At 38.4% G+C, this 24,931-nt stretch overlaps 1 protein-coding gene across 2 annotated transcripts in view; it reads right to left on the bottom strand.

Annotated features, from left to right (window-relative positions):
• The window catches only part of LOC127567451 (DDRGK domain-containing protein 1), a 66,663-nt gene that overhangs the window by 26,958 nt on the left and 14,774 nt on the right, over positions 1 to 24,931 (bottom strand). The window contains exon 2 of one of the 2 annotated variants that reach the window (XM_052010371.1): positions 2,859 to 3,008. In XM_052010371.1, the coding sequence (XP_051866331.1) occupies positions 2,859 to 3,008 (150 nt within the window). Of the gene's footprint in view, positions 1 to 2,858; positions 3,012 to 24,931 lie in introns of both variants that reach the window. The other variant, XM_052010370.1, reaches the window with a different exon arrangement.

Genomic DNA, 24,931 nt, shown 5'->3' on the forward strand with positions numbered 1-24,931 from the left:
TACCATGAAACATTATTATTACCAGCTTGAAAATGCTTTAAAAATGTATGGGAGAGTTTGCATAAAGTTGGATTTCCATAAGTCAGGTCATGTGTAACCCAGGGAGACCCTGTATATACCAGCATGATAAAACAAAGATCGAATGGAGAGGATGGAGGAAGAAGAGGACAAGAGAGAAAAAAATATAAAAAGCAGTGGAAACTATTGACTGAAAAGTATACAGTAACAAGGTAAGGAGTTCTTCCCTGCCTTTTGATACTGTTGTTGATAATGTGTAACAGAAATAGTTGGCTAACAGCCAATCACCACCTTATTAAATAGATTATAATATGTTAAACAACAAAATTGGATGTTCATTATCTACAAAATTAACAGTAAACATAACAAACTCTGCTCTGACAAGTGGAAAAGAAGCAATTATCACAACCTATAACTGCAGAATGCAGAACCTCCCCAGAGTCCTTCTGTGCAAAATCCAATGAACAAAAATGTCAAATGGAATGCATGCAGCATTTACAATTAACCTAAGTAAAGAGCCTAAGTGTCAATGAGGCATTTAATATGAAGCATAAAGCCAAAAAAGCTGACATTAGGTCCCACCTTTATTAACAGTTTCAAAACCCACAGTACAGTTAGCCCACAGCTGTATGAGAATGGGTGGGTTGCACAATGCAGGCAACTGTTGCAGTCACTTACTAAAATAAGTAAATGAAAATCCTACTATATGACCAGAGATGGAAGCTGGCTTACTAGTAATTCATTCAAAAATATAGCATGGGTCCATAGGTGTACAAATTAGTTTTTGCGAATAATCAATTTTCAGTAAACATTTTCCTAGCTGTCAGCTGCCCACTGCTGTTTCCAGTTGGTAGAATAAAAAGGCAATATAGGAGCTAATAGTCAATTTGCGTGACCTTGTTTTAAGAACAACAGTCATCAATTACTCAGAAGTACCACCTGTAAGCAACATCATATTCATCTAACGAAAATGCATCAGCGGAGATTCTTTACTCAGCAATTCCACATGCTCATTCAGTGAGCCTACAATCTCATCTATCAACACAGTCATCACCTGGAAAAAGTGTGTTGAAGTAGCTGTTGCCAGCACACGACACCCTCTAGAGTGCTCAGTATTAACACTGTACAGTATCACATCAGCTGGCAGCTCTAATTCATCCCCAATTGTCTCAGTTACCGAAAAAACCTATGCTTCAATTATATTATCTACTCTTTAAGTAGCATTACTAACAATGCAAGCTCATCTTTCCCAAACCAAATTGTTTCTTTTGTTCACTCCCATGTCACACAAGACATTTCAACTCACAAAGAAAGAGAAATAAAGTATTGCCATGTATTTATCACTGATAATCAGAAGGCATAGACTGGCAGCCTACATTGGCCAGACCTGTGATTTTACAATGCTCCAGCTATCACAGTCCCTCTCCTTCATGAACACAGATGGCTTTAAACAACACTCCCACCTCACGTTGAATTGAGTTTCACTGGTTTCTCACCTATATTCATACTGCCACACTGCTACTGTCTAGTTTATACTACTAATCTCAAACATGCATTCTCTTTGTGTATCGCACACTATAAGCAGGGTCTCTGGTTTATGTAATGAGGCAAGTGTAATTCCATTTTTGTTTTAAAGAATGCCATGATTTCCACTGAAGTAAATTCCATAACTCCATCCATTTTTCCATGTCAGTTAACTTCAATTTTAAATTTTAAAAGTGAGAAGTTGCAGATTGAGAAACAATAAAAAAAACAAATTTACTAAAAGTTCTCTGAAAAAACATATATCAACATGTTAATATATGCCATGCACTTCTTGAGAGGAGCAAATTAAACAATTTTTAAAAATCTCAAAAATAAAAGTGCTGATGCCTATACATCAGAAGCAACATAATAGGTCATGCAACATATACAGGAGACCCAGGCTGTTGATATGCAAATATACTTAGCATTTAACCAGCTTTGAACCTTTGAGAAGACTAGAAACCCTGAAGCAATGAAAGGATCATTCCGCCTACCAGCAGGTACTACAACTAATCCCCTTTTGCTCCTTGATTATGCTTTACAACAAATGTCAATCCAGTTCCCTTTTAAATGTGCTAATTTATTCTAATCCACTGTCAATGTCAAGTATTTGTTCCGCACGTGGAGTCGAAGTATGCCTAAACTCCTGACCTTGCTCAAGACATGGTACATTAGTTTTTTTTAAATTTGGTACAGATGTTACTCTAATTACCATCAAGGTCAGTTTAGTTGTCCCAAGGACATTAAGAATTAACCAGATAATGCGGGGCATGCACAAGTAGCCCCAGATTAATTTTGGAAAGCAAGATCCTTTCCCATCAGAAATTAAAAGAGTTAAACTTTTGGACAACAATGCAAAGTTTGTGTGTATTGCTGGCCCGTCCTCATAGTATAAAACTGGATGCTTGGTTTTTGAGTAATTTAAATGCAGAGATCAATAGATTATTGGATACAAAGTGAAGGAAGAAATGCGAGGAAAGCAGTTGCGGTTTGATCCTATTAAATTGCTGAACGGGCGTAAAGGGACAAAATACTGTCTCCTCCCATTTCCTATGCTATATCTTTTTTTCTAAGATTTATAACTAAAGCTTCCCTTCCTCCTACAAGCTTTGAGTTTTAAAGCTCAGATCAGAAATTGCCATGCTTTGGTGTAATTTATCATCTTTCCTGTCTCATGATGTTTAACAGAAAAAACCTTACCCTTCCAAATGACTTAATTGAAAAAAAACAGGCAGGGGTTTCCTGCTGACACTTGCCAACTGCTGGAATAAAAAACATATTTTAGTAAAGAAAAACTGGTAATTCTAATAAGTCACCTTCAGCTTCCTGTTCTGCTTCTTGCAGTCTCCGAGCCATAATCCTGGATCTAAGGTTGCGTCGCACTCTGGGAGCACCCGCTGCCCGATCTTCATTAAGGGGCTGTGGCCTTCCAACAGCAGCTGCCACATTTTGCTGTTGATTCCGATCTGCTGTGGTGGCAAAGAGAAGAAAGATCTTTATAAATCACATAAAACAAGACAAATATGATAAAACCTGTGGTGGAAGCAGGTACAATAGTGGCATTTAAGAGGCTTTTAGATAGACACATAAATATGTAAGGAATGGAAGGATATGGATCACGTGCAGGCAGAAGACATTTAGTTTAATTTGGCGTCATGTTCGGCACAGACATCGTGGGCTGAAGGGCCTGTTACTGTTCTGTACTGTTCTATGTGGAACCAAACAGAGCCAGAGCCAGATCTGAATGTTACCAAGGAACCTAAATTCCTCAAAGGATCAGTCACTTGCATGTAAGCTTGAATTATTTTAGATACTTTAAAATGTTTGCTGGAGCCAGCCTACACCAATTCATCAAATGGTCTCTTCTTTCGTCATCATGAGTAAGTTAACAAACAGACAGGTATTTTCAGATAGAAGGGTGGAAAATCAACATGAAAAATAACTACATGTTCTGCAACTAAAATTTTCAGGTTTTAGGTGTTGGTTTTTATGTCAATAGAGATGAATAAAAAGCACTTTTAGATTACAGACACAAGTTCTCATAGAATGGTTACAGCACAGAAAGACATTTGGCCATCATGACCATACCAGCTTTCTTCTATCAGAGCGACTCACTAGTTCCATCTTGCCTTCCTCACCCCACTCCCCCATTGGCCCCTTCTTTGTAGCCTTGCAAATTTTTCTACCATATTTTAGTCAAATTCCTCTTAGTGGCTACAATGCAACTTGCCTCTACCCTATCTGCAGGTAGGTCCAGATTCCAAACACACACAGCCCGAAAATCTTTTCCCTGGTGTCACTCTTAATTCCCTTCCCCTGTATTTTATACCTGTGACCTGTATTTCTCAACCATTTCACTAATGGGAACAGCTTCCTCATATCCACTTTGTCCAGGCCCCTCATCATTTTATATACTGACAATATATACTTCTTTTAGATCTCCCCTCAGCTTTCTTTTCTAAAGAAAATAGTCCCAACCTCTCTAACCGACACGTAATTGTAACACGGAGACACAAGAGATTCTGCAGATGCTGGAATCTAGAGCAACACACACAAAAAGTGCTGGAGGAACTCAGCAGGTCAGGCAGCATCTATGGAGGGAAATAAACAGTCGAAGTTTCGGGTCAAGACCCTTTATTAGGACTCAGTGAAGTCCTCAGTACTTAATCAAGGCCCTGATGAATGGTCTCGACCCGAAACGTCAAATGTTTATTTCCCTCCATAGATGCTGCCTGACCCGCTGAGTTCCTCCAGCACTTTTTGTGTGTTACTTGTAATTGTAATCCCTCATCCCAGGAATCAGTCTCGCAAATTTGTCTGGACACTCTCAAATGCCTTCACACCTTTCCTATAATGTAGCAACTCAAACTGAACACAGTTGTGGCAAAAAAGGAAAATTAAAGATCAAAGAAAAAGTCTTATTATAATGTTACCAAAAAGCAGTAAGCCTGAATATTAGGAAAATTTCAGTTTTCAGCAAAGTAAGACCAAGAAATTGATAAGGAAAGGGAAAGAGAACCGAGAATAATCTAGAGGGAAATATTAAAAAAAGGACAAGGTTAGCAAAAATTAATCTGCAAGGGTCCCTTGCAGTGAGACAAGAAATACTGGAGGACAATATGATGGAGAATTATGTTGGGGAAATCAGGAAATGGCAAAAAATTAAACAAATATTTAGGGTATGCCTTTGAGTAAGTAAGCAAATGGAAGAAACTAGTTATATTTAAAATTGTAATGGAGGAATTAATGGATCTGAAAACCAATAGATCTTGATGACCCGAATCCCTAGGTTTAGAAGAAAGTGGCTATAAGTGGATACCCAAGTTACCATCTTCCAATATTCCATACATTCTAGAATGGTTCTCATAGATTGGAAAATAGGGAATATAATTCCATTATTTAAGGAGGTGGATAGAAATTTACAAGGCAGGGCCTCAAGGATTGTAATCTCAGGATTACTCCCTGTGCCATGTGCTAGTGAGGTAAGAAATAGGAAGACAGTACAACTTAATGTTTGGGTAAGAACTGGTATAGGAGGGAAGGCTTAAGATACCTGGATCATTGGGCTCTCTTCCAGGGCAGGTGGAACCTGTACAAGAAGGACGGGCTTATCCAACGAGGCAAAATGGGTAGAACTCAGAAATAAGAAAGCTGCAGTCGATGTGATGGGATTATACCATAAACCAGCAGGATCTAAAGGAACAGATATGCAGGCAGTTATAGTGGGCAATTTTAACTTCCCCAAAATTGACTGGGACTCCCTTAGTCTCAGAAGCTTAGATGGGGCAGAATTTGTTAGGTGCATCCAGGAAGGTTTCTTGAAACAACACGTAGATAGTCCAACCAGAGAAAGGGCAGTACTAGACCTTGTACTAGAAAATGAGCCTGGCCAGGTGATCCAATTTTCAGTGGGAGAGCATTTTGGGAACAGTGATCATTACAACAGCATTAGGTAGGAACTGGAGAGAGTAGACTGGGAGCAGCTCTTTGGGGGTAAACCCACATGTGACATATGGGGGTCCTATAAAGGCCAGCTGGTAAGAGTTCAGGACCAGCATGTACCTATGAGGATGATAGATAAGGATGGCAAGGTTCAGGAACCTTGGATAACAAGAGATATTGTAAGTTTAGTCAAAAACAAATGGGAAGCATTTGCAAGGGTTAGAAAGCCAAAATCAGACAAGGCCCTTGAGGAATATAAAGGAAACAGGGAAGAATGTAAGCAAGGAATTAGGAGGGCTAAAAGGGGCCATTAAATGTACTTGGCAAGTAGGATTAAGGAGAATCCCAAGGCATTTTATATGTATATTAAAAGCAAGCGGGTAGCTCAGGAAACGGAGGGAATTTATGCCTGGAGCCTAAATGAAGTGTTCACAAAGGAGAAGGACACAGATGATGGTGCAATCAGGGAGGGGTATGTTGATATTCTAAGGCATGTCAATATTAAGAAGCAGGAGGTGTTGAATCTCTTGAAAAACATCAAGGTGGATAAGATCTAGCCCAGGAAATTGCTTGGGCCTTGACCAAGACCTTTTTATCCTCTTTAGCCACAGGCAAGGTCCCAGAGGATAGCCAATGTTGTTCTCTTGTTTAAGTAGGGCAACAGGGACAAAGCAAGAAATTATAGGCCAGTTAGCCTCACATCAGTAGTAGGGAAATTAATGGAGAAGATTCTTAGGGATAGGATTTACTCACATTTGGAATAGCATTTGGAAAGTCATCATGACTTTGTGTGGGGCAGGTCACGTCTTATGAAGTTGAATGAGTTTTTTTGAGGAAGTGATGAAGATGAGTGAAGAGGGTAAGGCAATGAATGTTATCGACATAGACTTTAATACAGCCTTTGACAAGGTTCCTCATGGTAGGCTGATCCAGAAGGTTGTCACCTGGGATTCACAGTGAGTTGGTAGGTTGGATAAAAAATTGGCTTGGCCTTATTGCAAAAGAAAGGAGTAGAGGATATTTTATCACATTTATATTGGGTCTTGGTAGGACAGCATCTAGCACAATGTGTAGAGGATGGTCTTCCACCCAAGGAAGCATGTACTTAGAATAAGAATGCAATGAAGATTCACCAGACTGATTCCCGGATGGTGAGTTTATCTTATGAGGAAAGATCAAGCTTGATGGGCCTGTGCTATCTTGAATTTAGAGAATGAGAGGTGATCTCATGGAAACATTTAAAACTCTTACTGGGCTTGACAGGGTGGATGCAAGGATGTTGTTTCCCTCTGTTCAGTTCTCGAGTACCAGGGTTCATGGTTTCAAGCGACTGAGAGGGGAAGACATTTTTCCACCCAGAGGGAAGTGAATTTTAGGAGTTGTCTTCTCAAGAGGGCTGTTGAGGTTCAGTTGCTGAATATAGTTAAGACAGAATGTTTTGAATATTAAGAGGATCAAGGGATAGGGAAGGAAGTTGCTGCCAAGGTGAAAGATCAACCATGAAACAGAAGACCCAGCGACCTGTGGAAATGAAATCCTACCAACAGTTCTGTATTTCTCACCCAATGGATTAAAATCATATTCATTCAATCACTTCTAATTGCTGGTGGACAATGTATATTTTCAGTGTTTTCTATTCTTTATTTGACAAATTTAAACATTACTATTGCCTTCTTCTCAGCTTCAATTTGATTTCAATTTCTAGTGATCCCCCAAAACAATACATTAAAAAAAACACGTTGTGAATTTTGTTTATTTGTATGGAGTTTTCTGCATTTTTTCAGACAACATGTGACTTATATGTCCACAAAAATATAAGTGGCACCACATCAATTCAACTAATTAGAATGGGCAAACTGGAGTTGTTGGTTTAGTTAATCAAAAGAAACCACAGTCATATTGCACTAGCTCAATATGAAACTGTTCAGTGCAATAGAATGGAACTTCTTAAGAATTTCTTTAACAACTGCAGTCTCTTATGTCTCCTTAAAAATTTTGTTAGTTTTATTCATCCTTCTGCAACCTACTCCTTAAAAATTATCTCCCCAAATTCGATAGCTGCCCCCAACTCCAGCCTCATGTATAATCTCCACCACCCCATTATTTTCAATTGTATCTTCAGCAGCCCAGGGATCACACTTTGAAATTTCTTCCATAAAAACACCCCATCTTTAAGGGCCTCCTCAAAATCACTTTAGCTAAGCTGTTGGTTTCCCTGCTTTCACTCAGGTGTCTTTTTACTCTCTGGTTATATTCCTGAGTGTCTTGGCACCTTAATATATAAAACAAAAGCAGTTGTAACAAAATACAAATTGTCTCATAGTGCAAGTCTGTACTAATAAATGATTAGCAGCAGTGTTGTTGTTGAAAAGTTGATACAAATAGACTATTCTTAAAATAATAAAGGTATGAAACAAGAATGCAAATTTCCACTAGATAAAATTAACACCACATATAACTAATAAGATAATAATAAACTACAGCAGAAGAAACCGTCAGGAACTAAGCATGTCCAAAAGATTCAGAACATTTACATGCTGCAAACTACTGCTCTAGACACTACCCTCTAAAAATCCCTTCTAGTCAGCAAATTCTCAGCCCCAAGCTATTGCTTTTGTTAAAAAAGTTTGCAAATTCAGCAACACGCTAATTGGCCTTCAGCACATTTTGTCGTGCAAGTTCAATTGTATTTACTTTCCAGTCTCAAATCCAGCTAAGGGATAAAAATGGGAATTCTGTAGTGCTTAAAAAGACAAGCTAACATGCACCTCTAGAGCAGGAATAGGCAGTGAAAGTCGAATCTGAAACCATCTGGCAGCTACATTCTATCACGTACAAGACACAAGGCTCACTCGACAATAAAAGCATACCTACATGTGAGAACATAGACAAATGTCCTTTCTACAAGGAATATACATACAGGTTACAGGAATAAGGCTTGTGAGAGGACTGGGAGGGTCCTCTGGTTCTGTGAAAGATGGATTAACTAGTCTATTCCCTTTGCATTCCCAAACACCCTTCAAAAAAAATCAAGTTTATCAATTTTTCCTTTTAAGCTAATGTACAGGTTTGTCTCTCACCACTGGTACAGCTTTCCACATCCAAACAATGTAAGTGGTTTATGGCCTTTAGATACCAATTACAAGTTACTCTCCCCCAACTTACTTCAACAAAATCGGTTATCATTTTGATTGCCTTCTTTATCCTTATTTCCAACAGAGGAGGCCTTTGAGTCCATGCCTGCTCTAAGGGAAGCAATTCCAGCAGTCCCGTTCTCCTCTTATTTCTCTGCAACCCTACAATATTCTCTTTCACATGTCCATCAACTCCCTTTTGATTCTTTTGCCTGCACTAGGGCAACTTGCAGTCACCAATTAACCTCTGGGATGTGGAAGGAGATCAGAGCACACTAAGTAAATTCACATGCATCATAGGGAGAACAAGCAACTCCATACATACAGAATCTAAGGTCAGGATCAAACTCAGGTCACTGAAACTGTGAGACATCAGCCACCTATTCTTTTCTCCTAGCACCACATGAATTTTAGCCAGATAAAAACTGCTTAGAGTATTCAGAAAGACTGTCATTCTGTAAATCCCTCTTGACTGTAAATCCCTCTTGACTGTAAATCCAAAGATAGAAAATCAAGACACTGACTTTTTGAAAAGTATTTTCATTGGAAGATAAAATGTAATCTGAAAAGATATGATGTCATTTCACAATTAAAAAACAATTTGCTTCGAACAAAATAGAACATTATCTTTTTTAAGTATGAGAGATTGGGTAGTACTGATACTTAAAGGGACCTCTGTGTGCTCGTACGAAGTCTCTGAAGGCCAACACACATAATGCAAGTGATTACGAGGACAAGGAGTTATTTAGCCTTTCTTATGAGAGGACTTGATTACAGGAGTAAGGTATTGTCCAAGGCCCTGATGAGGCCACACCTGCAGTATTGTGTACAATTCTGGTCTTCTTACCAATGAGAGGATGTACTTTCCAGAGATGGACTACAACGAAGACTTACTAGACTGGTTCAAGGATGCAGGTTTGCCATATGAGGGGAGATGGAGTGGACTGGGATTGTATTCTTTAGAGTTTAGAAGAATGAGAGGAGATCTCATTGAAACATACAAAATTTGTAAAGGGCTTGAAAGGCTAAATGCAAGGAGGATGCTTCCCTGACTGAGGAGACTGGGACCAGGGTCACAGTTTCAGTATAAGGAGTAGGCTGATTAAGACTGATGAGAAATTTTTTTCATTCTGAGGGTGATGAAACTTTGGAATTCCCTATCTGGATGGTTGTGGAAGCTCAGTCATTATGTTCATTCAAAGCAGAGACTGATAGCCTCTTCTGATCATTAAGGGAATCAAGACATATTGGGATAGTGCAGGAAAATGGTGCTGAGGTATAAGATCACCTATGATCTTGACGAATGGCAGAGCAGCCTCGAAGAGTCAGATGGCCTAGATCTGCTTCTACCTCTTAGGTTTTTATTTTTCGTTTGCTCACACATAATTACATACAGTTGCTGACATGACTGAAGACAGCAGTGAGTGCTTTCTTTTTGGTAAGTGTCTGCAAGACAATTTACCAGTCAGCAGTGCACTAGGATATGCAAGGTTGCAGCACCTTGACATTTAAATAGCTTTCAGAAGTTCAAGTTAAGAAAATTTCAAAAGTACCCTATTATCCACTTTAATTGTTACCAAGAAACCAAAGCAAAACTTTTCACTCATAATGTGGAATTGAATACTTTTATAAAAGGACATATAACCCAGAGGACTTCTAACATGAAGTAACCAATGGCTTTATTGAAAAACATACAATAGTACTTGGAATCTTTTTATTAAGTATTAATACACAGAAATAGTTCATTCAGCCGTTCTGTCCAACTGATCCATGCCAAAGGTTATGCCTGCCTACTTCCATCGTTCTTCACTTAGCCCCATCAACACTTCATTTTTATTCCACTCTCATTCATCAATGCTATTTTCACAACTATTCTCTTTAGACTGTTACGGAGAGTAGTTCACTTGGTTCAGAAGCTTCTCCTGAATTACCTATTGAATATTAATGACAGCCTTATAGTTATGAGATAAAGGCCCCACCCACCCCAGACATTCTCTCTTCTCCCCCCTCCCATCGGGCAGAAGATATAAAAGCTTGAAAGCATGTACCACTAGGGTCAAGGACAGCTTCTATCCTGCTGTTATAAGACTATTGAACAGTCCCCTAGTACGATAAAATGGATTCTTGACCTCACAATCTACCATGTTATGGCCTTGCACCTCATTATTTTCCTGCACTGCAATTTCTCTTTATTCTGCATTCTGTTATTGTTTTCCTTTGTACTATCTCAATGCACTGTTATAATAAAATGATCTGTAGCGATAGTATACAAGACAAAGTTTTTCACGGTACCTTGGTACATGTGACAATAGTAAACCAATTTATCAATTTAAAGTCCTGATCTTTTTATTATTCATTTACAGAGATGTGGACATCACTGTCAAGACCAGAATTTGTTGCCTCCCTAATTTCCCTTGGTGAGTCGCCTTCCTCAACCACTGGGTCTTTTGATGAAGGTATTCCCAAAGTATTGTACAGTGAGGAGTTCCATGATTTAGACCCAGCAACAAAGAAGGAACAGTGATATATTTCCAAATCAGGATGGCGTGCAACTTGGAAAAGAACCTCCTGATGCTAACATTCTCAAGCCTTTACTGCCCTTATCCTTCAAGGTACTACTGTCTGGGAAGTGCTATTGGAAATGTGCTTCTCTACAACCTCTAAACAAGAAGGCTGAGGGGTGATCTTTTAAAGAAAAAAGTACCAGTAGGTTCAAACATTCCTTTTAAATATAAAAAAAATCAGTTTTGGTATAACGCTTAGAAATAGATTGTTTGCCAATAACTTTTGTATGGACGTGAGTTGAAGTATAACTGCCTAAGTTCTTAATAGGAAACAAAGTCTCAAGAAATTTAGCACCGCAATGAAGAGCTGAGAGATCAACCTCCATTAGGCACTCAGTCTGGAAAACATTCACAGCGGAGAGATCAAGCCAAGGCCTCCAGGCAACCCAAGGTGTTCTGACCTTCATCAAGCCAGTAGATCTGTAGTCACAGTAGGAAGCTTTACCACTCACACCTCAGGTTTTTCATCCACATTCACTGCCTAGCACCACTCACTGATTTGACTTTGTCATGTCTCCTTTTGTCTGTCATGATGCTGTATGGTCTTCACTTTGAATACTCTTCAGCATGACCACAATGTGATAAATTGCTGCAGAGTGGAGATTATCAAGGGAACCACACATACCGTGGATTCTCCTTCCTGTTCTTCTTAAGCAATTCCTTTGGATTGGGAATGACCTGATTAAGGTTTTGCAACAGAGTAAGAAAGATAATCTAAACTGTCAATGCCATAGTGTCTGGTCATGATAATGCATAGACATATGTCAACATTTCAGACTTTAAGGGTGATGAACCCCAGGTACCTCAGGAGGGAAAAACAGTACCAGACTACTTCAAAGCCCTGAAACTACAAATGAAAGTGGCGAATTGACATTTCAGCTGGTTTTCCTCACTTTGCTCAGAGAACTGTCTGTAAATTGTAACATACATACAATGTTTTACATCAGAATACTGGGGTTAATGTATAATGTCCCTTCTGCAAACATGCAAGTAGTGTTTAATAGGTTTGCTCAGAATTTTAAAACTAGCTTACATGCCTCATGTCCATGGATTCAGTTTTGTTTTCCTAAAACTCTATTTCAATGACCCATTCTTACCATTCTTTGAAACACATGAATGAGTTGCTGCTGAAAGCAACTCGAATTAAATTTTCAAGATTAATATCACCACTTCACAATACAAGGTGTGATAGTGCATCATGCCATGGCATTTTAAAGCTGTAGATCTCATTTCATTCATAATCATTTTTCTGAACTTGATGTGGGTTATGAAAATGATTGAGCTATGCTCAAAGTAAGAATCAGATAATCAGTCCATACCTCCATGGGTATTTACAGGTAACACCAACAAGGGCTGAAAAGCATGATACCTGCTCTCTGGGTGTCAATCTGGGCTATTTAAAAATAATAAAACAGATGGAGGGTTCTCCGTGAAAGTCATCAGTTTTTCAGCTCTTCTGATTATTGTACACATTATGTATCACCTTCACTTAGAACACACACTTCACCAAATGGCTTGCACTCTGCTGTTTTATTGCAGCAGGAATGAGATGCTTTCTTTCATGAGGGAATTGTACAAATAATTTTTAAAATCTTTATTTTGTCCCTTCATTTACTAAAAATACCAGAACATTTCACCTATTGCTCTCCAGTAGTTCACTCAAGTAGACATTATTCAAATGAGGAACCAGACAGTGTCAAAAGATTATTCAACCATCAACAGCATCACAAGAGGTCTGATCCCGCACCTGCATGACATTCACACCCACATATGGAGTTCCCCTCACAAAGAATCGCTAGATAGCAATCAAGAATACATCAAGAATCTTTTTTAACCCTGTAGCCCTGACTGGAGATTGAGTCTGGGGTCACGTTGTCTGTATAGATTGAAGCCCTAATTAGACTCAGTTGGTTCCGGTAAGCAGGCAACATTACTCACATTACCAATGCCAGACTTCCAAAACAGTCACATTATTCTAATACTAAAACAGAAAATACTGGAAATACTCAACTGGTCAGGCCACACCTGTGGGAAGAGAAACAGAGGTAATGTTTCAGGTCAAGAACCTTTTGTCAAAACCCTTTTGTCAAAACCCTTTGTCAGGCTGACTGCTGTATGTTTCCAGCATTTTCTGTTTTTATTTTAGATTTCCAGCATCTGACATTTTTTTTGATGTTCATATTATTTCAATCTCCATCATGGCAAGAGATCACAGATAGGCAGAGGAAAAGACTTAAGCACATTCTCAAAGATTCCTCGAAAAAGTGCAATGCCCTCACTGACTTGTGGGAATTCCTGCCCATGACTACACAAAATGGAGAAGGAGCATTTAGGATGGCACTGACAGCCTTCAGTCCATTCGTTGGGAAACCAATAAAGCCCTGATAAACGAGGGAAGAAGTGCACCTCCCAATTTAGTCCCTGCCCTTTCCACTCAAGCAGCTCTTTACACTCAAGGTCTAAGGCCTACAGGTCCCACACATTAGCCTTGTGAGTAACCTCAGAACCCATACAACTGGAGTGGAAGCAAGTTATTCTCAACCCTGAAAGACTGCCTTGGAAGAAAAGCTCATCGCCAGTTTACTGAGCTTACATACAACGTGCACGTATTGTTTGCTGGATCAACGAATGATAGGAAGAGGGTGGAGGTTAAGTGCTGCAAATACATCAACCACAAGGGAAATAATTAAGTGTAACAAAATAAAAATAGAGCTCTAGCCATAAAACTGTTTCTGAATCTAAAATGTTCTTAAAATTATTACAGTTTAAAATAGTTTGTACAATGAAAATGCCAACTGAAAGGCCAGACAATAAGAAAAGGATTTTCTTTATCTGGAGCTGAAGAAAACACATCAAAAATAAAAAATAAAAATGATAAATATTTAAATGATTATTGCAAGACATTTTTGTCCCATACATTTCCTTTCCTTCAGCAATCTGGATTCAATTCTGACCTCTGGTACTCTGGTACTTCCTCCTTCCCACCTACAAGCTCTGATGGTAGAAGGCAAGTGTTGGTGTCTTTAAATCTCTACTAATTCCTAAATCTTATTAAGAGCCATTTTGTCACTGCTTACCTATCTGTTTGTTAGCTGCTGGCAGCATGGACAAGGTTGTTGTGGTAGAAGGACCCACCACACTCCACCTGGAGGAATATACATGAAACAGGTAAAAGGAACCAAGTTGTCACCTGGAACAACAGGCCTGAGACTGGGAGCCGAGCCTGGAACTAGGGCTAGGTTGAGGGCTCCAAGCCAGGCGTATGTCTGAGTCTGGTCTCTGGGGCTGACTCTGAGAGCCAAGCCTCTTTTGGGAGTCTGAGATAGGAAATTTCCTTGTTGCTGTAGGCAAGCAGAGGGTTAAAAAAATAAATTGAGCTGCTGGAGGAATTCAGGTCAGGCAGAATCTGTGGAGGGAAACGGACAGTCAAAGTTTCGAGTCAAGACCCTTCATCTGGACTAAAACAGTAGAGGGGAGATAGCGAGAACAGAGAGGTGAGGGGTCAGGCAAGCAAAAGGTGGATCCAGGTAAGGGTTTGTTTGTTGAGGAGCAAATTCAGGCCCCTGTCCCTTCCCTGCTGTTTGCATAAGGTTGCTGGTGAGAAGTTGGGAAATTGGGCAGCACAGTGGCACTGCAGGAAATGCAACTCCAGCAATCTGGATTCAATTCTGATCCCTGTGTGATCCACATTCTCCCTGTGACTGCATGTAATCTCCCACATCCTAAAGATTGGCTAGGCTGGTGAATTCACAACTATAAATTGCCTCCAGTATATGTGGGTGATTGGACAATAGTGGAGACGTTAATGAGTATGTGTAAACAAATAGATTACAGGGAAATAAGTGGCAGAATGAGATTGACGAGATTGCTTTGCGAGCCAGTATAGACTCAAGAGGCTGAATTGTCTACTTTCTATGTTGTAAGAAAAAATGAAATGACATTCCATTACACAATGTAAAGGTGCCCAACAGAGATGGTTACTTATCAATGTGACTATCAATCAAGTAACTAGTGGGTTTAGATCAGGTTAGATTGGATGGCAAAATTCTTTGTACAGTTTGAGTATATTTTGCATTACTGATTGTACACAGGTTTAGATTTTCTTAAAAATACTTTAGTTATCAGACACATGGCAATCTAACCCATCTGCTGCTTTACTTTATTTCACCCAATATGGACACTGGAACGCAGGAAAAAGATAAAAACTGAATAAAACTACTGGAAACAGACATGCATGGATACTTATTAATACCAGAATGGGCTCAGCAATGATGTACAATAAGAAAGGTTATCAAAACTTGCAATGGCGGTACACCTCCCATCTCTTTCTGCCCATGCTCTGTATACCCAAGTCACTTTCACACTGTGCTTTTGAGTGCATGTTCAACTGCTTTGAATAGTGAATCTGATGCTTCTCTCACTGCAGATTCCAACATCAGTTCTCAGGCAAATTATCGTATTTCTTACACAAATTTTGGCAAAGCTGCCTTTCAAGTGCTTTCTTGCCTGAAGTACCATTATGGTTGGTCTATGTTATAGAGTCATAGATTTGTACAGCACAGAAACAGGCCCTTCAGCCCACCATATCCATGCCAGCCTTTTTGCCCATCTACACCAATCCCATTTGCCCATATTAGGATTGTATCCTTCTATGCCTTGCCTATTGAGGTGCCTGTCGAAATACCTCCAGCAGATCAACCGTGTCTGATTCCACCAACTTGTCTGGCAGCACGTTCCAGATGTCAACCACTCTGTGTGAAGAAAACCCACCCCTCATATCCCTTTCATAACTCCTTCCTCTCACCTTAAACCTAAGCGTTCTTGATTTTGATAACCCTACCAAAGAAAAAAGATTTTGACTATCTCCCTCATCTATGCCTCTCATAATCTTTTATACTCCTGAAGATCACTCCTGAGCTGCCTTCACTCCAGGGAAAATAAGCCCAGCTGATTCAATCTCTCTCCATAACTAAAGTCCTCAAATCCAGGCAACATCCTGGGGAATCTCCTCTGCACTCTCTCCAGCACAACCACATCCTTCCTACAGTGTGGTGACCAGAACTGCCCACCATCCCCAAGTGTGGCCTAACCAGCATTTTGTAAACTTACAGCTCTTAAGTTCTACACCCCAGCCTATGAAGACACGCATGCCATATGCTTTCTTCACCACCTTATCAACCAACATTGCCACTTTCAAGAAACTAGGAACCCTAGGTCTCTCTGTTCAACGTTCTTTAATACCCTACAATTTACTGTACATGTCCAAGCCCTCTTTGACTTCCCAAAGTGCATCACCTTGCATTTGTCAGAATTAAGTTCCATTTGCCAGTACTCTGCATAATTTTCCATCTGATCCATATCCATAAGACATAGGAGTAGAATTAGGCTATTCCGCCCAACAAGTCTGCTCCACCATTCAATCATGGCTGATTTTTTTCAACCCCATGTTCTTCAGTCATGACTAACACCAATGACATGGACTATACTTGTGCGAAGCTCTCAACTTCACATGAAACTAGTGAATAAAAAATAAGATCTGATCTGGTTTACATTTCTGAAGTCAGAACATTATTTCATGTGTAACCTATTCATCATTGCATCATATGTTAGACAATCAAAACTTGAACTCACACCAATTCTAAAACCAAAACATGCAGTTTTAGAGTTTGTATGCAAAATTAACTGTCTTTACCATCTAAAACAGAAGCTAGATAACAAGCCAATTGCCTACAACATCAATAATTTAAAGCTGAGTATAGGTATAAGGAGAACTATTTTCAAATGCTCGCACTATGGAGATAAAAACTCACAAATGTCACTAAATGTCATTCGAACTAAAAAGTAGAAAATTCATCAGAACACAGGGGTATGCAACCAAGAGTTGCAAAGCACTGCATTCAAAAGGCATCTTTAACACAGGAATGTTATCAAACAAAATTTAGCACCAAACTATTTAAGGATGTATTGTACCCAAATATTTGGTTAGAGATAGGTTTTAAGATGTATCAAAATGAGAGAGAAATCAAGAAATGTTTGTTTGTGAAGAGCAAACAGTGGCATGCAAACATCAGTTCCCAATGATCATTAGAAATGAAAACAGTGAAAAACAACTGAGTATAAGTGTACCACCATTACTCAATAAGAAATCCAAGAAATTATAGACCAGCAAATCTTCTCAGCTGTTGACAAGTATCTTTGCAACACATGATGAAATAAGTTAATTAAATGCAAGGCCAGAATGTGTTACAAAAGTGTGCAAGACATTCCAGGTATTCCTCGATTTAAGAATCAGTTATGTTGTTGTGTTACCTATTTAAGTTGCAAGTTTTTAATTTGAAAAAGCATTTTCTCATTTCTTCTGGCTAAGTTCCAGAGCAAAAGGCAAAAAAAAATTCAGACAAAAAAATCTCTAAGTGCTTAAAATCAATACAAGTGGTGAGCACATTAATGCTGAGTAAATGACATTTGATGTCACTGTCAACAACATCTTCCAACACAAGGTACTCGCACAACATTTAAGAAGCATCTGGATAAGCATTTGAGTCGCCAAGGCACAGTAGTCCAAAGATGAAGTGCTGGTAAATAGGATTAGTAGATATAACTGATGGTTGGCACAAAGAGGCTGGGGCAATGAGCTGTACTGCAGGACTCTAGGATTGTAATGACAATCAAGAATGATTGGACAATAATTAGCTGGATTTAATTTGTCCTGCTTTTTGTGACAATTTTTCACATTGTAGGGCAGATAGCTCTGGAGCACAGGTATTTAGTGCTAAAGCTGGGATGTGGCCTGGTCCCATGGTCTTTACTGTATCCAGTGCTCTCAGCCGTTTCTTGATATTACGTGGAATGAATCATTTTGGCTTCTGTGAAGGTGGGGATCTTGGGAGGAAGTCGAGATGCATACATCTGGCTGAACATGTTTGTGATTGCTTCAGCCTTGTAATCCTGCACTCACATGCTAGACACTATCATTGTTGAGGTTAGGGATGTTCTTGGATCCTCCTCCTCCAATTAGCTGTTTAATTGGACCCTATCATTCTGGACTGGATAAAATGATGCAAAGCAAATCTTACAATTTTTGAGCATAACCTTACTATAACCAACATTGTGTTTGGCCACTTTCAAAAGCACTGGAGGCTGCTTGACAGAAATTCTCAGCAGGTCCATTAAACATTTGATGCAGCATACATTGGAAATCTTATATCTTAAGATTCTTGCTGCACTTTCAAGCATCCTGGTAGGATCCCAACTATGGAGCAACAATTCATCTGAAAAAAATGTACTGCTCTTTCGATGACCAGAAATGACAGGATTTAAATTATTGTACTAGAAGACGTAAGAAATTAAATCAAATCTATAAGAGTAGAATTTAATATAGCTAATATTTGAGTTTTAACTTTCAACCAAAGAGTTTATTCAATAAATTTGAATTGCAATCATCTATTTAACTAGGTAAAAAATGTAAAGATAGAAAATGATGGAACTGTATTTCAAGTTGTTCAAAGAGGAAAATGGATAGTTTTGGGTATTAGTGTTACTGAATGTAGAGTTCTAATGAAATATTGCACACAGCGCTCTTGCAGGTCAATGGTAAAATATCCAGTGCAACAATTAAGAACACTGTAAAAGATTACACCAATACAAAATTCATTTTCCTGTATGAAACTTGTAATTAACAATGTGGGTAACATTAGTAAGTTCAGTACGCTACAATCTCAGAGAGGTTTCATTTGCATTTTCTGAATTAATTTTCATTACCAATTTGTCACCTCTTGGTATAGCTTGTTTTAAAGATAACTTGAAACCTTAACTTACAACAAAAGCTGAATCAAAATAATTGAATTTTCTGAAATGGGTCTATGTATAAACATGCATTTCACTGTGTGTTTCAATGTACATGTGACTAATAAAGATATCTCTCTCCAAAATTAATAAAAGCTTTGCAAAGAGCTTGGTACTGATATTAAAACATCAAGACTAAAAAGTAGGACTCATGTTTTGATTAGGGCAACTCCAGTTACTAATGTTAAAATAAACTGTAAAGACTAATGTATCTCCCGTGTATTGTTAAATAAAAAATGAACAAACTCTGTTTGAAGTCACCAGTCTCCAGTATTTTTGGGTTGCATTCACTGCCTCTAGTTATTTAGCCTCCCTTCACTCCTCAAAGTTTTGTGCTAATCTGCATCTGTTTGCCTCTGCATCTTGTTTTGTTCAAAATATTTCTTCTCCTGTTTCTTCCCTGTCTTTATGTTGTCTTTATGATAAGTATGCTTTTCACATACTTCTTCATCTCTTCGAACGGCGTTCCTTCACTGACCCCTATCATCTGTTCCTCTTTCTCTTACTAAACCCCATCTTGATTGGTTCTTCCCCCATCTTCCCCACTTCCCAAACCTCCCAAACCTCCAGAGGCAAATTCAAGACTCCAAATTTTTGAGAGAAAAATCTTCCATCTCTCTGGATACAAGAAAGGAAAGCTCATGGTCTGAGAGAGAATAGATGAGGACTGAGACAATGCAGGGAGGGGACAGGGAACTAGGATTTACCTGTGTTAGATAGCTTCCCTATCATTATTGTACTAAAATCAACCAGCATACTCATCTATAGGACAAGCCAAAGATACTGCCTGGTCCTATGGCCTTGGCAGTATCCTGTGGTCTCAGACATTTCTTGATCTCATGTAGAATGGATCATATTGGCTAAAGATTGGTTTCTGTGAGGGTAGGGATGTCAGGAGGAAGCCGAGATGGATACATCTGGTTAGACATGTCTCTGAATGCTCCTGTATGTATCTAGTGCTCATATGCTAGGCACTGTCACTGTATGAATTAGGAATTAGCGTTGGGAGAAAGTAAGGCACTTAACTGCAGAAGGCTGGTTCCTGATAATGTACTTGACAAAAACCAGACAAGTCTACCACAGGGGAAATTTAAAGGTCATTTAATTTGCATTAACCAAATGACAAAAAGTGAAGCTAATCCAGAGAATAATTGTACCTAAGTTTTAAAAAGCTGCAGCTGTTGTTAAAGGATTGGATATTCAGATCACAGACCTGGTCTGTGCTAGATTAGTTAACCTCATTCAGGCAAGCACTTAGCTACAAGGTTCCAGCACGAAAATGTGAATAACACTACAGCCATAGTTCTTTATGGTTACCTGGTGAATCCCAATGGATGTACACATTTGGCCATAAAAAAGATACAGCTGAACAACAAACCTACTCACTCATGTGCCTGTGATGTTGCTGCAAGCATGTTTTTCATCGTACCTCTACCTCACCATACTTGTGCATATGACAATAAACTCAACCTGACTGAACAATGAAGAATGCCATGTGGATAAAATACCAGAGAGCTAGAGCCATATTCAAAAGATTGCCCTCCTCTTTATAGAGAATAAAGAGGTAAAAAAATATGGGTTTATTTTTCTACTTCTATGCAGTACATTTCACATGCCCAATGTCTTAACACTTATTTTCCTTATTTCCATGCAAACTACATGTCCTCTTGGGTTTTATACAGCTTCTGCAAAAGTATACAAAGAAAATTAATGCAAACTTGAAATCTCCCAAATAAAAAGGCACCAATTCTTTCATACAATGCACACATGACACGTTTGAATGGAATATGCATTGCATTCAAACTTCATAGGTGCACAGATAGCTAAAAATTCAATTGAAGTGTACACATACAGCCGAAGATTCAATTAGGACTGTTTTGATTACAATATTCATAAAAGTACTTGAAAACCACATAATTAATTTTTGCTTCCTCAACATCAGCAAATGAACAAGAAACTATGTTAGTTATGAAAAAAAACAAAGAATTTAATTGAATGCTTGCTGCAGAAAATAAATAATTTTCATTGCACCAAGCCAGCATATAAATTACTTTGTGGCCCATGTAATCTGCTCTCTGATACTATGGGACAGTTTGACAACCCAAGGAAGCTGTCATGGTTGTCAATGTAAATCCAATCTAAAAATAACCTGAAGGAAAAAGGGTTGGTCCATGTGCTCTATTGCTATGTGCCTGCCAGCATCTGTTTATTGGACAGGGCGATGAAGAGAAAGATTGGTATAGGAGGATGGCATCGGTGACCATTCTATTCGACCACTGAAAATTTATCTATGTGGTTATACCAATCAGACCTCAACATACCTTGAAGGTATTTTGTTAAACTGAAGCGAATTTGCATTACTTGGAGAAGAAATACTAGATAAAATCTCGGTAGTTTTAATGTCTGTTACAAAAGAGAAGCAATGCATCAATACACAGGAAACAAGGTCACCTATTTGCTCTGAGAAAGCTCATCCAAAAAAAAAATCACCTGATAGAAAGTAAACAGGGTACTTGCAACAGTTGAAGGGCCCTTGAAAACAATACAATATTGTAAAATATTACACTTGAATGCAAACACAGGACAAAGAATTCCTCTTTTACATCATCTCACGTGGAACTTCAAGAGGTCCTTGGATTAAAATGCCATGTTGTAAAATGCTTGTAATCATATGCTCTACTGAAACATAAAAATTAAACATCTAATCTACAACTAGATGAACATCCATGATACTGCACAAATTTAGTTTTGAAGTAGGACAACTGAGTGATGTTCATTGTGGTATGTTCACAAATGTGGCAGCCATTTTGTGCATTTCTAAGTTGTATGAAAAGCAACATGTAAATAAATAATGTTTGTTTTTTCGATGTTTGGTATAAAATATGTAAAATACATCAAAAATTGGCTATAAAATTTCCTGTTAAACTATGTAAAATCACACAATATGGAGATTGAACAGAATGGGTTTATCATCTCTCGAGGTCAGAAGAATGAGAAGTGACCTGATCGAAATGTACAAGCCCTGATGAGAGTTTACAGGATGGATATCGTGCAGATACTTCTGCTAACAGTAGCGTCCAGAACTAAGGGGCAGAGTCTCAGGATGAAAAATCCTTCTCTCAGGATGTGCTGAATCTTTGAAATTCTCTACCTAGAGAATTATGCATAACAACTTATTAAGTATGTTCACAGCTGACACAGATTTTTGCACTCCCAGGGAATCAACAATTATGGGATTGAGCATGAAAATGTTGAGGCCAAACATCAGATCACTCACAAACTTAGGGAATGGTGAGCCAGCCCTGAGGAACTGCATTGCCCACTTCTGCTCCTTTTTGTGATGTTATCTTCTCATACTCTCCTAGAGAACTAACATTGCGCCTTTGAGTGTTTTTATATAGTTTATACAATGCAAAGCCAAAACCTACATACAATACTCCAACTGCAAGCTAACCATGGTCTTGTATAAGTTCAGTATTTCCTGCTGGTTTGTGTTTTGATTCCTCTAGATTCAAAACCAACAATTTAATTAGCCTTTTCGTGTCCTATCCTATCATTTGTACTTACTTATATATACACATCAAAGGCCATCTATTCTGCTGTCCATTTAAAGTATTATTTATGATGCCACTCTTCCAATCCTTACTATCCTCTAGTGCACCATAACCCTCCCCAAATCCTCCCCTTCTCACTCCACTCCGAACAAAGTAGAGTCCTGCTCATTGCATACTAGTCCCACTCCCACTTGACTCAACTATAACAAATGCTCGAACCCTGGCATACCACACTCCACCATAATGCATTAATCTCCCACCCCATTTCTCTAAACACTTTTCATCTGCCTCTCCTTGCCCATCCTTATCCATGTATCTATATCCTTCTCCTCTGCCTCCCAGATCTGGGTCCAGTTAAATCCCCACCTCCTAACTCAACAGGACTTGAAATTACTCTTGATCTTGACAATGCAGTGAAGAATTGCTTTGCATCTGAATGCTCCTTTTCACTGCTCTATTTGGCAATGTTTCTGACCATTTAATCTGAGCAAGATCACCTTTAAAAACTTATTTCACTTTCTCTCTTCTTCGTTAAATAGCTTCATCCTTTTATATTTAATCTCACACGTCTGTAATGCAGGCTTTCAAATGAACCTCAAAACAGGTTCCCATTGATGACATCAGCCGAAGTCCAAGGTTATAAACAAAGAATGACAACCGTAATGAGGTCCATGAAAATCCACCATGTGAAGTGAAAACATACAGGAGGGTGGAAAATTTGGGGGAGGAGAGGAAATATCTAATCCAATTTCAGTCCAGGTTTTTGCCAATTTGAAGCTGACTGCAACCCAGGAAATGAAGTAAAAGCAGAAAATACCAGACATTCAACAAGTCAGGCAACATGTGTGGAGAGAGACTCCATTTAATGACCTTTCAGTAGACTAAGTGCAAGAGATTATTTTAAATCAATAATGGTAACCAGTACTGAAGTCAGCAATGGGAGTTGATACTTAGGTATCACAACAGGGTGACAACCAAGGAAACGGATGGCAGGAATATTCTGTATGAAAACAGTGTAAATCAGGAAGAAAATAGTTATAGGAAACCAATGATATGAAGGCAAAAGTTTCAATGAAGAGGCTTATTATAATTAGTTAATTACTAATTTCTAAATTAGAAATTATGATTTTTAGCAGCTTTCCTGATCATTTTGCAAATTACAATAACATAATTGTGCACAAAGTGGTAAATAGATGCATCAGTGCAACTAGCAATAAAAATAAAGAATGGTGTGCTAGTTTCCAGGGTGCAATTGTAATGGATTCTGTCACAGTTTAGTTCAATCATTTGGCACTTTTTTCGGTTTGTGTTATAGTTTACAAATCCCACATTTCATTAGGTTTCTTTTTTAAAAAATAGTCACGTGAAAACGAGTTAGGCCAATTAACTAATCCAGTTCAACTTTTTATAGAAATTGACTTTCATTATCCTAACTAACAATCTCTTTACTGTGGTATTTTTTTTGTAAGTTTATTTCCTTCTGTATACTGTACTCAACTAGAAATTACAGAAGGGTGTAAAAGTGCACTGACAATGAAAATTATGTTTCAGGAAAGGAACTCTGAACATTTGCTGTTTTAAAAGACTTTTGGGAACACAGGAAGCAGTAACACATTCAGCCACTTAACAAAATTCCATTATTCAGTGGAATCATAGCCAATGAGTGATCTTGAATTTTTGTCTAAATTTTATAAAATTGGTTATTTCAGAACTGCCACTATTAATATTTCATCTTAAAAATTATTGACAGTGACAGGGTTATAGAACAATAAAACCCTTTAATGCCTTTTCTTTAGGCTAATTGTCAGCTGAGTTTTGTGTCAAGCTGGATGAAACTTTTTGCCCAACCAGCAATGAAGTTTTCAGCAATGATTAGCCTATTGAGACATTACATGTTCCATTACAATGATTTTTTTTTAACCATCCTGTGTGATAAAATGCCCCCAAATTTTGGTGCCCTGGTACCATTGCAATTTACCTAAATTTAGGTGGTGACTCAAGAATAAGTTTCCAAGAAAGCCAGGCTAATTAGACATCTGCCTTAAAACGAAGCTCACCACAGATTTATTTTTCCTTTTCCCCTTGATTTACCAAGACAAGTGAAGCAAAATGAGTTTCCACTGCCATTGTGGGGGAACGTGAAGCGTCATTCTTAACAATGGTACAATGTAATCACCCTCCCCCAAACCAAGGAGTTACAGCTTTTTCCTCCTCATGGTTTCAAAATGATTTTGGTTGTATTAAAGAGCTACCTTCAAGTTTTTTTTGAAGCATATGTTTTAAATAGTTCTGTAATTAACAGATTGCATTTAGTAAATTATCTTTAAAGATCAAAACAACCTGTGCACTT

The sequence above is a fragment of the Pristis pectinata genome, chromosome 2, assembly GCF_009764475.1.
Source record: "Pristis pectinata isolate sPriPec2 chromosome 2, sPriPec2.1.pri, whole genome shotgun sequence".
Classification (NCBI taxonomy): domain Eukaryota; kingdom Metazoa; phylum Chordata; class Chondrichthyes; order Rhinopristiformes; family Pristidae; genus Pristis; species Pristis pectinata.